This window comes from Moschus berezovskii, chromosome 10 (assembly GCF_049115385.1).
Source record: "Moschus berezovskii isolate FMDL1 chromosome 10, NW_MosBer_1.0, whole genome shotgun sequence".
Lineage (NCBI taxonomy): Eukaryota > Metazoa > Chordata > Mammalia > Artiodactyla > Moschidae > Moschus > Moschus berezovskii.
This window is the reverse complement of record NC_142469.1, coordinates 28,574,698-28,590,448: the sequence shown is the minus strand read 5'-3', so window position 1 is coordinate 28,590,448 and position 15,751 is coordinate 28,574,698. Positions and strand designations below refer to the sequence as shown.

The 15,751-nt window shown below is 42.6% G+C and overlaps 1 protein-coding gene across 1 annotated transcript in view; it reads right to left on the bottom strand.

Annotated features, from left to right (window-relative positions):
* Nucleotides 1-2,635: 2,635 nt before the first annotated feature.
* MTCL3 (MTCL family member 3) overlaps nt 2,636-15,751 on the bottom strand; it is a 44,149-nt gene continuing 31,033 nt past the window's right edge. Inside the window, exons 4-6 of the mRNA XM_055432942.2 lie at nt 12,532-12,603; nt 4,360-5,541; nt 2,636-2,746 (exon numbers count right to left, since the gene is read on the bottom strand). Coding sequence (XP_055288917.1) covers nt 2,636-2,746; nt 4,360-5,541; nt 12,532-12,603 — 1,365 coding nt within the window. The remainder of the gene's footprint in view (nt 2,747-4,359; nt 5,542-12,531; nt 12,604-15,751) is intronic.

Sequence of the window (15,751 nt, the reverse complement as noted above, 5' to 3'; positions counted from 1 at the left end):
AGCCAGTTTCTTAAAGCCACACAGGATACTGAATATCTACGACATTTCTGAAGTGAACAAGTACACTGCACACCATACTTTCTCATAGGGACAAAGCTAGGAATCTGGGAACGACACGTATTTGAAGTTCTGGCCCTTCTCCTCTAAATGCCAGTAGAGCTTTCAGTCACGGTGACTGGAACCTGAAACACCTCCACAAACTACCAAATGCTTCACAGGTAGATGAGAGAGTCATTGCTTACTGGCTGTATTCCAGCCCAAAGGCAATAAGCATTTCATATAAATTTCCGCCTCAAACATCTACTTTCAGTTCCACTTTCATTGCCAAAACGATTCCTCCGAGACAGCAAAAGTGAAAGTTGCTCAGTACTAAGACCCCATGGATTGTAACTCACAGGCTCCTCTGTCCCTGGAATTCTCCAGGCAAAAGTACTCCAGTGGGTAGCCATTCCCTTCTCCAGGGGATGTTCCCGATCTGGGGATTGGGTCTTCCCAATCTGGGGATTGGATCTTCCCAATCTGGGGTCTCCTGCATTGCATGCAGATTCTTTACCATCTGAGCCACCTGGGAACCCCCAAGACGGCAATCTGGGGTCTAATCAAGGTTCTAACAGTAAAATTCTGATCTTTAATTAATTTTTTATTTTAAAAGTGGTTGCTTTCCTTGAGATGAAATACTTTTTAAAGTAACATTTGTATAACTGATTAAATATAGCATTTATGCTATTTCATTTGTTCTTGTCATGAAGCTTTATCTAACCACTTGAAATCTTAAGATGAAAAGCTGGGAAGTATGTACTGACAGATTCTAACTGTTGGCTAACCACTCCTCACTCCCAGTCTCTTTTTTCCCCAAAACAAAACAAAAACTAAAACCAAATTAAAAATCAGATACATTAAGAGTAGGTATCTCTGGTGGTTCAGACAGTAAAGAATCCCCCTGCAATGCAGGAGACCTGGGTTCGATCCCTGGGTTGGGAAGATCCCCTGCAGGAGGACATGGCAATCCACTCCAGTATTCTTGCCTAGAGAATTCCATGGACAGAGGAGCCTGGGGGGCTACAGTTCATGGGGTCACAAAGAGTCAGACACAACTGAGCAACTAAGCACATTATAAACTCAATTTTTAATTATTATGTAGTTTTTCTTTTTATTAAATTAACACTGAAAGGGAAATTTACATGCTGACGGATAAGGACTCAAAAGACTGTAGCCTGCACCAACTTCTGTACTGGAGCAAAGATTTTCCATATATCATTCTTTATGCTGGGGGCAAGTTACTTCCTTTTATTACAGATTTTCATATCTATCCACCAACTCGCCAGTATTTCTAAGTAGGTGACTTCAGTGAGTGCTCTCAATCACTCAATCAGCATGACTCAGCATGACTGAGTCCAGTTTTCTACTCTGTAAATTGCCAGTGAGGTGGACAGCATAGGACCTTTTGGCTACAGGAAACCTATCCAGACCACTTTAGGTAGGAGGAGAAAGGGCAGTGCTGAGATTCACCAAAGTAAGTTTGTCTACAGAGCAACTCCCACTGGAACTATGCTACTGGCTTTGGACTATGATTTAATGAGATTCTACAGAATAACTATTTTTCCCCTACTCAAAATAATTCATATACTTTATTTCTAGCATATTTCCTGCTCCAGAAGCAGTTCTGCATGGTAATCTATTACAGAGGACAGGATGCCAGGCAACAAACCTGATTAGCAACATATGGCTCCAAGTATAACAGGTAAAAAGGTTTCCCTGGGAGCTCAGCAATAATGAATCCACCTTCGATGCAGGAGATTCAGGACATGTGGGTTCGATCCCTAGGTTGGGAATATCCCCTGGAGGACAGCATGGCAACCCACTCCAGTGTGCTTGCTTGGAGAATCCCATGGATAGAGGAGCCTGACGGGCTATAGTCCCAGCAGTTGCAAAGAGTTGGACACGACTGAAGTGACTGAGCACGCAGGCACACAATAAGGAAACACAGATATGGTTGGTTTGGTCTGAATGGTTGAAACTGGTCAAATGCAGAGGACAAAGATAATTCCTTTCTCAATGAACTAAGGCATAACCACTCTCATGCTTCCAAACACGTAGACAAAACACCATCAGCATCACAATGACTTGTTTAGTTTCCGTGATGGTCACATTTTATTTCTTCACCATAATTTTTGCTGATACGTACTGGTTATCAAAATTATTTTGTTAATCTGATGCAATTTAGCAAAAGCACCTTATAAATCTATACATTTTCTAAGATGTGACCAACTTGTGAATGTCCAGGTTTTGAATTACCATAATAGTCAAATACTGAGAAATAATTGAGAGACTTGGGAAATGTTTCTTAAAAGTGATTTAAGAAGAGTACAAATCAAAATATAAAAGAAAGTAGCAAAAATGAAAATTATTTATAAAAAGAGAAGTCATACTTACACCCTTACCTGAAATATTTAATGCTCAGGCTTCTTACTGAATTTGGTAGTGGGAAGATGCGTCTCTTTAAAGAAATAAGCAGTCTTCAGTGTTTTTATAGCATTGGTTACTACAGAAATTATACTTCTTTTACTTCTTGTCTTGAAGGGTGAACAAAACAAACAAACTGAAATACTACAATGAATGGTAAATGAGGGAAGGTTTACAGTACAAAAAACAGTGTAAAAAGGAAGACAAGTTTAAATATTGTTGTGTAAGAAAGTGATGAAAATAATACAAGAATGAGAATAAGTAAAATGATAGGCTGGAACATCTGGGAAGGTAAATGCAAAGACAAAAAGAAGAATTAATTAATAATAATTTTTAAAACTTGTTTATATCAACTAATCTACATATCCATTCAACTTAAAGACCCCTCCCTCATATATACTTACAAAGTCTGAAAGCCTACTGTTATATACATACTTTCTCTTACTCTGATTGCTATTTCTTTCTGAGAGTATAACTGAAAAAACACATGTTCAAAGTATTCAAAATCTGCAACAAGGAAATTAAAAACCAACTATTTGATATAATACATAGAGAAAAAATCATTAACATTTCAAAATTCAACAAGTTTTATCATAAAACTTTTTATTTTTTTAAATAGCAAAGCAAAGCAGCATGCAAGATAAATAAGCGATAGGGTTGGGATTTTTCTAGTTGTGACTAACAGGCAGTTAATCTAATATCATGCTTCTGTGTATAAACTGATTTTTAGATTTAAACCTCTTGCATGCCTTAAAAGCCATGCATGCTGTTGCTCTTCTGTGAGGTCTCCAATGGATATAAGATACCAGGCTTGCCAGAAGGGTAGTACTGCCTGTTTGTTTTGTAAACTCTCTCTTATGTGGTTAACTCTGACAAAATGCATTGGTTTTTGGCCACCATACCTGGCTAGAGGAGATCAGTCCAATTCATCAGATGTGCCTCTACAATTAGGATGAAGGAAAAGTGCTGGTTTTCCCTGTTCGGGAATAGTTATTACTATTTCTCTGAATTAGTGTTGCCTTAAGGCTAAAGTATAACACTCCTTCCCCAGCCTGAGGGTCTTCGCTATAGAACGGACAGTGATTTTCTCTAGAAATAAACATCATGTTACTTTGACTGGTGGTAGGTACAACAGAGGCTTCTATTTGCTTCTCTTGTAGGGAGAGCTCCGGAAACAAAACCATCTGTCTTTACCGCTGGCTCCCTGGTGGCTCAGCGGTAAAGAATCCGCCTGCCAATGCAAGAGACACAGGTTTGATCCCTGGATTGGGAAGATCCCCTGGAGAAAGAAATGGCTCCCCACTCCAGTACCCTTGCCTGGGAAATCCCATGGACAGAGGAGCCAGGCAGGCTACAGTCCTTGGGGTCCCATAGAGTCGGACACGACTGAGCAACTATACAACAACCACCGCCAGTAGTTATGCATCAATTCTGATCATTTACTGAGTTTAAAATAGGTTAAGTTTAACTTGAATCTCAGCTCAAAAACCACAGACCAGCAATAGAAGATTTCTATTCAGGATCTTCCTGCGGCAAAATCTGTTGGAATTAGTAGAGTTAATACTGAAAATGTCGACCTACAATAATAATCTTAGAAATCCTTCCATCTTTACACAAAAACAGGGGGAAGGGAGAGGTGGGTATAGCTCTCTCTGAAATAGATCAGAGAGGGAACAATTAACTTAGTAAGTGATTGGATGACGAAAACCTCAGGTCTGAAGAAGGAACAAGTGAAAGAACAAGTGCGCCGTGGAGCTTCCATGCCCAGAGAGGCTCTGGGCTGGGCTTTCCCTAAAGCGGGGCGTGGAGGTGGGTGCGCGGAGTCGCCCCTCCGGGGACCGCGGCTCCGCGGACCGGCCTCGCCAGCGCCGTGGCTCGCAATAGGCAGAGCTGTACCTGACTCACGGATATGGGCTCCTCGGCGCCGGGGTCGTCGGCGGACTTGGGCACCTCGAGGCGGTCAATGAAGGTCTGCAGCTCCTTGCGGAAGGCCTTCATCTGCGCGTTGATGCGGTAGAGCAGCTCGTGCTCGCGGATGCGGCTGCCGTCGTCCTCCTCGTCCATGAGTCCGAACAGGTCCCCGTTGGCCACGTAGATGCGCGCCTCGGTGATGATGGTGCTGGTGTCGGCGATGAGGCGGTCGATGGTCTTGCCCAGGCGCTCGGCCTCCGAGCGGATGTCCTTCATCTGCTGCCGGTCGGAGAAGCTCTTGGGCCAGGGCGCCGGCGGCGGTGCGGGGTAGAAGGAGCGGGTGGGCGTGAGGCAGCGGATGTTGCGCACCTCCTCCGAGTCGCTCTCGCCGCCGATGGGCCCCTCTCGCTTGCGATGCGGCGGCCGTGAGTCGTCGTCACTCTCCTTCTTGCCCGCGTCGCTCTCGGCGTCGCTGTCACGCGGGCTGCCGCGGATGCCCAGGTGCGAGGCCAGGTCGTAGCGCTGCATGTTGGACATGAGCACGCGGTTCTCGTACTGCAGCTGCATGACCTTGCCGCTGAGCTCGTTGATCTGCAGGCGCGCCGCCTTCAGCTCCTCCTGCAGGGCCTCGGTCTTGGCGCTGTCGTGGTGCCGCGCGCTCTCGTGGCCCCCCGACTTGTATTTGTACTTGTTGAGCTCCGCCGTGATGCGCTTGTTCTGCTCCTCCAGGTCGGCCACGTTCCTGCGCAGCAGCTCCGTCTCGTCCTCCACCAGCTGCAGGTGCTGCCGCAGCTCCGACAGGGATTCGCTCTGCTCCCTCATCAGGGGGTTGGCCGAGCCGTTGAAGTCGTCGCCCCGCAGGTCGTCCAGCTCCGCCTTCAGGCCTCGGTTCTCCACTTCCAGTTCGACGATCTTTCTGCCCAGGATGTTGGCTTCTTCCTCCACCAGCCTCAGCCGCAGCTTGAGCTCAGCTTCTCTGGTGCTGGGCGGGCCCCCGGCTTCTCCTTTGGGCAAAGGGCTGTCCAGATCCCCGTAAAAGGATCGGTACTTCTGGAGCTCATGTTCGAATCTGTCCTTTTCTTTGTCTATCTTGGCCATTTTCTTTCTCATCAGAGCGGCTTCTTCCTTCACGAACTGCAGCTGGCATTTCAGATCTTCATTGTCCTCCTCAATTGGGAAAAAGAAAAGGAAGGGGATAGGAGCTCATTTTTTATGTAAAGAAAACAACCGAAAATGGACACCTGCGGAAATCATTCCCTTTCCTTGTAATTTAAGATTTAATGAGACAGAGGGAGAGACAGAGACATAGATGCTGTATGTTTTCTCCAAATCATTTAAATTCATTGGCAAATAAAAGATCAGGACATTATATCCTGAAAACAAAAAGAGAAGGGAATATAAGAAGAGAAAAACTGTGGTCATCAATGTTAAGAAAATTATACGTTTCCAATGCATACAACTGGTTTTGACTGTCATTTTCAACAGTGTTCACTTTGTTTTGTTTTTCTTGTGGGTTGAATTCCCCGGACTGTAGTAAATATGAGAAACATTCCCTGGAAGGAAGATGGGCACTCCCTGCCATTTATTGAGCTCTGACTTTGGCCAGAGTCTATAAAGTTCTCAACATATATGACTTAATTTAATGTATACAGTAAATTTAGGAGTAGGTATTACACAACTGGTTTAAAGACGTTCAACGAATTGTTCAAGGTTACACGGCTATTAAATGGCAGAGGACCAAGGTGAAATTTGAATTCAGTTCTGACACTAAGGCTCAGTTAGGCACATGATCACGGAGCCATACAGAAAATAATCTAGCCTCCATCTTTATTCAGAGGAGAATTGTTTTTAAAGCCTTTAAAATAGGTAAAGTTTAACACAGGAATGGTCCATCCAAGAAGAAACTGGTTCCACCTAGATCACTTTTAAATTGGGATGTATTCCCATCAATCTGAAATGGCTGGAGCTGGTTCTGCCTGATGAAAGAATGATGGAGTAGATCCTACAGAACAGGGGTCCCCAACTTCTGGGATCTAATGCTTGACTATCTGAGGTGGAAATGATGTAATAATAATAAAAATAAAGTACATAAATGTTATGCACTTGAATCATCCTAAAACCATCCTCACCCACTATGCCCTTGTCTGTGAAAAAAACTGTCTTCCATGAAAACTGGTTTCCCTGATAGCTCAGTTAGTAAAGAATCTGCCTGCAATGCAGGAGACCCTGGTTCGATTCCTGGGTCAGGAAGATCCACTGGAGAAGGGATAGGCTACCCACTCCAGTATTCTTGGGCTTCCCTTGTGGCTCAGATGGTAAAGAATCCACCTGCAATGTGGGAGACCTGGGTTCAACCCCTGGGTTGGGAAGATCCCCTGGAGAAGGGAAAGGCTACCCACTGCAGTATTCTGACCTGGAGAATTCCATGGACTGTATAGTCCATGGGGTCGCAAAGAGTCAGACACGACTGAGCAACTTTCACTTTCACCTTTCATGAAAACTGGTCCCTGCTGCCAAGAAGGTTGGGGACTGCTGCTACAGAAGTTCTTCTCATACATTCATAGACACCCTTCAAACCCTAATCATTAACTAAATGGAAAATTACAAACAGAAAAATGTAAATCAACTCTTTCTCTGAGAGCTAATATAAAAGCACATTATAATGTTCAAGGACATATTTCCCAAGGACGATTTCCCAAAATTCTCTTTTAAGCAGGCACTTTGGGCATTTCACGTGACTTCGGCGGACTTTGGTTTCTTCATTTCAAAAACTGGGAATAAAAATGCCTTTATTTTCCACCACTGAGTCAGCTGTGTTTGAGATGAATTCTGGTAAAAATGTAGCAACCATGGAAAGTGAAGGTGAGGAGAATAATGAGCTTCTGCCAGGGATGCTCAGTAAATACAGCCCAGAGCTTTCCAGATGGAAGAGGTGGAGAGCAGGGCACAGGGCTCTTATTCTCCAGTCCACTAATGAGAATTAGTATGAAGGTCTGAGAGCTGCTGAGTGTGCAGAGCCTTAATGTCACATTCTTTATATCATTACATCTTCACACTAGCCCCACGAGGAAGGTAATATACAATGTCCACTTTACAGATAAGGCAGCTTCACGGAAGAGCCCAAGTTCACATGACAGAGCACATCTGTATTCAGACTGATTCTCAAAATCATGTTTTCCACTGCACATGATGCCTCTAGAAATGATGCACAAGAGGACAAAAGTAGGCCAATGAGTAAAAATAACAAAACCAGATGTGTTGGCTTGTATGCTTTCCTCTAGAAGGGGTTCACAAGAAAGGAGAGAAGCCCAGAGAGATGAGAGAACCCCAGGAGCACAGTGAGAGAAAGGGGTTAAGCATATATGTCACAGGAAGATTAGATGTGCGAATCCATGGCAAGAAAGGCAAGAAAGAAGCTGCCTTGCAAGAGACTATGCATGCGGCAGGGGGCTGGACTAATTCAGTGAGAATGAAACCAAGGACATATCCTATGTGTTAGTCACTCAATCATGTCCGACCCTCTGCGACCCCATGGACCTAGCCCACCAGGTTTCTCTGTCCATGAGATTCTCCAGGCAAGAATATTGAAGTGGATTGCCATGCCCTCCTCCAGGGGATCTTTCAAACCCAGGGGTTGAACTCAGGTCTTCTGCATTGCAGATGGACTCTTTACCATCTGAGGACAAGCCTAAGGACAGTAATATACAGTGTCTAATATCACATCAGGAGAAGAGTCAAAGATAAACCTGATGTTTTTGAGCTTAGGTGTCTTGATGGATTGTGTTGCCAGTAACAGGGACAGAGACTGAACAAAGAGGATCAACTTTTAGGGGAAGAATATGGGTTTAAGTATATTAAAATGTTGCCTTTGAGGTGTGTCTGCAGAGGGATACCCAATAGAAACATCTATCAGTGGGAATCTCAGGCCCACGATTAGCAAGATTACAGCTCTGGACCTGGAGACAGCTTGGGCCCAGAGAGAAGGACATGAGGATGAGATGCACAGAGGTGATGGCTGAGGCTACTGCAATGACTTCAGAGGCAATCAAAGGGGAGAAGAAAAGAAAGCGAGACTGAAAAGAAATGATCAAAAGTTGCAGCCCGGAGCAGGACAAAGTCATTAAAGCCAAGAATTAGAAATAATGCTGGAATAGAAAGGTGACCAACAATATGCATGCCAAATATGCTTTTATCTAGACTAGGTTCTGTCAGGAAGTTAACAGTAGGTGAGATGGGGAAACCAGCTAGGCTCCATGAAGTCTTTGAGTGCGAGGAAGGCCTTTAGTTGCTAGTAAAAAACAATGTTCACATAATACTGCAGTTTGAATCAAACTAAAACAGCAACCAAGTTTAATATATAAGTCATAGATTGGAATAGAATGACAAGCAAATATAAAAGAGGAGGATATCTGATTTGTGTATATGTAAGCTCTCCTGTCCAAAGGAATGAAAACATTAAAAGTATTTTAAGAGTTGGACACGTATTGCATGTAGCAAAGTCATTACTCCTGTATGTCAATGTGCCTTGCATCCTGTATGTCAGAAACCAGTATGTCAAGGTGCTTTGCATCCTCATCCTGTAACCCAAGTATTGTAGGCACCATTTGGAACTGGGCAGGGAAATCCCATATGTAAATGTGAAATCATTAAATCAGAGATTGTATGGAAAGTGCCTGGTTGAAATGTAACTGGTCAGAAATGCTTGCTTCTATTTTCCACAGCTAATGGCAGTCAAGAAACATTACAATGCTTTGAGATGCAAAGCAAGTTATCCCCGCTCCCTTTTGTTTTGGTACGGTAAAGATTCACTCTTAAGAACCATAAGAGGAAGGGGAACATTAAGATGATGAAGGCCCAAAGAAGAGAGCTGAGTTTAGCTTTAACTTAGCCATTTCTAGAGCTAAACTGCACTCTAATAAATTACATGTATTAACTCATTGGAAAAGACCTTGATGCTGGGAAAGACTGAGGGCATGAGGAGAAGGGGACGACAGAGGATGAGACAGTTGGATGGCATCACTAACTCAATGGACATGAGTTTGAGCAAACTCCCGGAGATAATGAAGGACAGGGAAGCCTGGTGTGCTGTATAGTCCATGGGGTTGCAAAGAGTCAGACACGACTGAATGATTGAACAACAACTCATTTAATCCGTGCAACAACTCTCTATTATGACCCCATTTTAAGGATGAGAAAAGAGGCACAGAAAGAATAAGTAACTTGTCTAAGGTCATGCAGCAGCAGCAGCTAAGGTCATGCAGCTGGTATGTGGCAGAGATTTCCATGTAGGCAAGCTGGTCCTAAAGTTACTGTTTTTAACTGCTCTGCAAGACTATTTCTCAGTATATAGTCACTGTGCCGCTGGAAGAATATGTGGGGAATACATAGAAGAAAGTGAATAAAATGAAATACAAAGCTATCCAATAGTAGCAGGTTGAACCATAGGAAATTGCCATTTGTGTAGGTCAGAATCAACAGCATGTTGGCAATTTCATATGGCTTATCTAGAAAATGGGTACATGGAAGTATTCTAAAGTGTGTACTGATCCTACTCCACAGTGCCAGACACGAGACACCGATGAGCACAAGCTAAATAAGATGGCCCCTGGCTAGTATGGGGGCTTCCCTGGTGGCTCAGAGGGTAAAGAACCTGCCTGTAATGCAGGCCCCAGGTCCCACTGAAAAGCTGATGAAAGCTGCATGTGTCTTTTGGAGAAAAGCGCCTACATGCACATGGTGTGAGGGTCCACAGAGCCAGGAACAAGCACTTAAGGATTCCTGGATTAGAGAATATGGGTGAAAAGAATAAATAAACTTTAACATGGGAAGTATAAGAATAGGACAAACTTAAGTTAAAAAAAAAAATAAACTGTTGGTTAAAGCTGACTTAAGACTTTAAAGCAGGGAGTATAAAGCACCTTCTCCCTAAATGAGGTCGGGGAAGAAAACTAATGGATAAAATTATGGCAAGACAGAGTGAGAAAGCTGTGGTGACAGAGCATATATGAATTTATTAAGGGAGGATGAGACAGGTACAGATTGTAAAGAATGCACCTGCAATGCAGGAGACCTGGGTTTGATCCCTGGGTGGGAAAAATCCCCTGGAGAAGGGAATGGCTACCTACTCAAGTATTCCTGCCAGGAAATCCCATGGACAGAGTAGCCTGGCTGGCTATCATCCATGGGTTTGCAAAGAGTTGGATACGACTTAAGCAACTTAGCATGCACACACAAGACAGTTACAAGAGGGAGATGACTTTGGTAGGAGACTCTGGGATTCTAGAACTGCTGAGGCCTATAAATGTTCATGTTAATACAAAGGGGGAAATGAACAGAGTGGGGAGAGAGAGAACAGGAAACTTAACAATTACTGTGTTATGCTTTTAAAAAAGAGTGAGATCAACTTTTTCCAATTTTGAATATTTAAACATTTAGTTAAAATTCTTACCAAATGAAAAAACACCTTGTAAGAATGAAAAAAAAAGTACATAAGATATAGTATTATAGATCCCAGTCTACACCTTTAAAAATAAATATTTAGCCAATATTTTTAGCGAGCCATAATGTCATAGCTGCCCCTAAATATCTCTTCTGTTTTAAAATCTTTTATTACATCCACCAGCACCTCTGCTGACTATAAAAGCTAGACTTTACTGTGACTGTATTTCTAAGGTTCCATGTTGAGGACATGTTTTAAGTTTTTATTCCTTCACTTCTTTTTTTGGCTCCCCCAATCATGGTAGAGAGAATTACTTCATTCTGGGACTCTTCAAAACCATCTCTTTTCCCTCTGCCATCTTTCCTACAATATTCCTTTCTTTCTCCTCTCCTGATACTATAGGAACAGCTATTCTATTTTCCTTATTAAATATGGGTGAACAAGATTAGCACCATGGGTACAGTTCTTAAACGCAGCAACGCATAAAGTACTAATGACATTTTGCTATGTGATTACAATACAAAAGCAATAGTAACAGGGATGTTAGTGCTAGCTTTTTAAGCAGAGATACTGAATGTTAGAAGAAATGGAGTAGCCATCATGGTCAACAAAAGAGTCCGAAATGCAGTACTTGGATGCAATCTTAAAAACGACAGAATGATTTCTGTCCGTTTCCAAGGTAAACCATTCAATATTACAGTAATTCAGGCCTATGCCCCAACAAGTAATGCTGAAGAAGCCGAAGTTGAACGGTTCTATGAAGACCTACAAGACCTTTTAGAACTAACACCCAAAAAAGATGTCCTTTTCATTATAGGGGACTGAAATGCAAAAGTAGGAAGTCAAAAAACACCTGGAGTAACAGGCAAATTTGGCCTTGGAGCACGGAATGAAGCAGGGCAAAGGCTAATAGAGTTTTGTCAAGAGAACGCACCGGTCATAGCAAACACCCTCTTCCAACAACACAAGAGAAGACTCTACACATGGACGTCACCAGATGGTCAACACCGAAATCAGATTGATTATATTCTTTGCAGCCAAAGATGGAGAAGCTATATACAGTTAGCAAAAACAAGACCAGGAGCTGACTGTGGCTCAGATCATGAACTCCTTATTGCCAAATTCAGACTTAAATTGAAGAAAGTAGGGAAAAGTTGGACTGTGAAGAAAGCTGGTCGCCGAAGAATTGATGCTTTTGAACTGTGGTGTTGGAGAAGATTCTTGAAAGTCCCTTGGACTGCAAGGAGGTCCAACCAGTCCATTCTAGCAGAGATTAATCCTGGGTGTTCACTGGAAGGACTGATGCTAAAGCTGAAACTCCAATCCTTTGGCCACCTCATGCGACGAGTTGACTCACTGGAAAAAACTCTGATGCTAGGAAAGGTTGGGGGCGCGAGGAGAAGGGGATGACAGAGAATGAGATGGCTGGATGGCATCACCGACTCTGTGGACATGAGTTTGAGTGAACTCCAGGAGTTGGTGATGGACAGGGAGGCCTGGCATGCTGTGATTCATGGGGTCGCGGAGAGTCAGACACGACTGAACTGACTGAATGTTCTATATTGCCTCCTGCGTTTACAGCTACATAATGGATACACATAATGTAATTCTGTTTTACACAAGTGAGTCTGGTTATTATGTCTACATATAGATGTAGCTTACCATTATGTACATTTAGAGGTGTTTGATGTACTAGTTGAAATTTTATTTCCACATACCTCTGTGGGAGTCTGCTGAGCCTTTTTTTCAGATTTTGGCAAATCTTTGCTTCCTCTTCTCTTTAAAGATAGCTGAAACAAAGCATGATTAGGTTTAGTTTGATAAACTACAATTTAAATTCGATTTTAGTTTTAAGAGTTCTAATTTCCTATGATTAAAAAAAAAACCAAGCCAAATAAAAAGTGCTAGTTCAATAATCATAAGAGAGGAAAAAAACCCAAACCAGATATATTTTACTTTGGATAGGAATATATATCACAACAGAAGAATAGCTGGCAATTATCATGTTGATCTGAGAAATAAAGGAAACCTACTGTAAAAATGCAGAATAGAAACTTGAAGAAAATTTAGATCAATAACTCAATATACTTTTATTGCAAATGAAAGCAAATCCTTGTTACCATTCTTCATCATTAAAGAAAAAAAAAGAAGGTATTATTATCTGGTTGGACTTAAGGTTGTTATAAGATTATCAAGACCAACTCTCAGTGGATTTATGCAGAATTTGAAGAATCTCACTCTTTCCTAATCACCCACCCATGTAAACAAACATGATACACATGTTCATATACACACTTACTCATGTGTAGTACAGTAGGGAGTGGTAGGGGTTACAGTGAAATGGAGGCGTCATGCTTTTTCTAAAGGAGCAGGATGATAAGAAGGGATCAGAAACGTAGGCTTTTTCAAAAGAAGCTGGAGATTTGGATAGTTACATAAAATCTTCCACGTTTCACTGCTGCTGCTGCTGCTAAGTCGCTTCAGTCATGTCCAACTAAACAAACAACACTTTGCAGGTCAAAAAAATACACATTGAGTGCCACATCCTCTGAGACAGCAGTGTTTGATCTCTGGTGCTCGGTTCCATTTCTCACCACCAGTAAAATAAAGTCGTTCTGTATGAGTAATAATCCATATGTATGAATATCTATCACGTACCAAATATTGAGCTGGACACACAAGGATCAAACAAATAATGTACCCACCATCAGTAAGTTCACAACCTGGCAAGGAAGACAGAGATACAGATGCAAACGATTTAGTACAAGTTGGCAAACGCCATGCTTTAGGTTCTGTGAAGAAGGGACTTTGTCTCCGTGTGGCATCTCCACCATGAGAATAATGGTTGCCACACAGCAGATGTTGAAATATTCGCTGAACTAATGAGTGAATGTGAAATATGAGATTCTGAGGTCAAAGAGGAAGATGGTGGTACAGGCTGACAGTAAAGGCAGGCTCGGTTTCTCAGAACGGGCTTCATGAGTTTGCCAAGAACTGCAAATTAAATTCCTCACATGCTAATTTCTAACCCATTTCCAGTGTTAAACACAGGCATACGTTCAGGCTGCAACTGCTTTCATTCAGTATAAAACGGTAACTACAGAGCCAAATGAATAATCTTTGTGGTTACTTATCTCTCTTTTACAGAAATTCTCCATGTTGCTTGTATAATTTTCTTAGAAGCTGTGGGGACTGATTCACCATAACCAAAAGTGATTTAGGAATGAAGCAGCAAAAACTATCTCAAGAAAACCAGGAATACAGTGAGCCATCTCTAGGGACTCGTGGAACCATCTGTACAGGGGCTATCTATGAAGACATGCCTAAGTTCATTTTATTAAATATTTATGGAATGCTCTTACTTTCAACTTATTCCATTATATGTTTATCTAGTGCTTACTAATGTACTTCGTAAGGTACAATAATAACACTAACACAGTCTCTGCTCATTATGAGTTTCCTGATTTACTTGACAAATGGTCTGTTCAGCCTGCAATTTAACAAATGTGGTGAAAGCAGTGATAATGCAGAAGCAATATTAACTGGCATTGAGTACTATTGATATCAAACACAATTTTTTTAAGTTCACTTTGTAAATGATAAGGGGCTTCCCAGGTGGCACTAGTGGTAAAGAACTCGCCTGGCAATACATGAGACTAACATATATGGGTTCAATCCCTGGGTTGAGAAGATCCCCTGGAGAGCAACCCACTCCAGTATTCTTTCCTGGAGAATCCCTGGACAGAGGAGCCTGGCAGGCTACAGTTCATAGGGTTGCAGAGCCGTACAACCCAGAGTCGTTGCACAACTGAAGCATCTTAGCATGAACATAGATGGTAAAAATAAAGCCGAGAGAAGTTAACTAGATTATTTAAAGCAGTGGTTCTCCAAGTTTGGTCCCCACAGTAACATCATCAGTGCCACTTGGAAACTTGCTGCTGCTACTACTGCTAAGTCACTTCAGTCGTGTCCAACTAACTCTCTGTGACCCCATAGATGGAAGCCCACCAGGCTCCCCCATACCTGGGATTCTCCATGCAAGAACACTGGAGTGGGTTGCCATTGCCTTCTCCATGGAAACTTGCTGTGTAAGTGTAAATTCTCAGGACCCATCCCCGAGCTACTGAATCAGAAAGTCTAGAGATGGGGACCAGTGAGCCATGGTTTAGCCAGCTCTCCAGGTGATTCTGATGCATGATCAAGTTTGAGAAGCAGTAGTCTAAGGTCACTGCTTGATAAGCAGCAAAATCAGGCCTTGACCCAAGTCTTTCTGATCTTTCGTTGCTGCTGTTGTTCAGTCCCCAAGTCATGTCCAACTCTTTGTGACTCCGTGACCTGCAGCACGCCAGGCTTCCCTGTCCTTCACCAACTCCTGGAGTTTGCTCAGACTCATGTCCATTGAGTTGGTGATGCCATCTAACCATTTCATCCTCTGTTGCCCCTTCTCCTTTTGCTTCAGTCTTTCCTAGCATCAAGGTCCTTTCCAATGAGTCAACTCTTTGAATCAGGTGGCCAAGGTATTAGAGCTGCAGCTTCAGCATCCGTCCTTCCAATGAATATTCAGGGATGATTTCCTTTGGGATTGACTGGTTTGACCTCCTTGCAGTCCAGGGGACTCTGAAGAGTCTTCTCCAGTACTATAATTCAAAAGCATCAGTTCTTTGGTGCTCAGCCTTCTTTATGGTCTAACTCTCACCTTCATACATGACTACTAGAAAAACCATAGGTTTGACTATACGGACCTTTGTTGGCAAAGTGATGTCTTTGCTTTTTTAATATGCTGTCATAGCTTTCCTTCCAAGGAGCTAGCATCTTTTAATTTCATGGCTGTGGTCACCGTCCATGGTGATTTTGGAGCCCAAGAAAATAAAATCTGTCACTGCTTCCACTTTTTCCCCTTCTGTTCATCATGGAGTGATGGGACCAGATGCCATGATC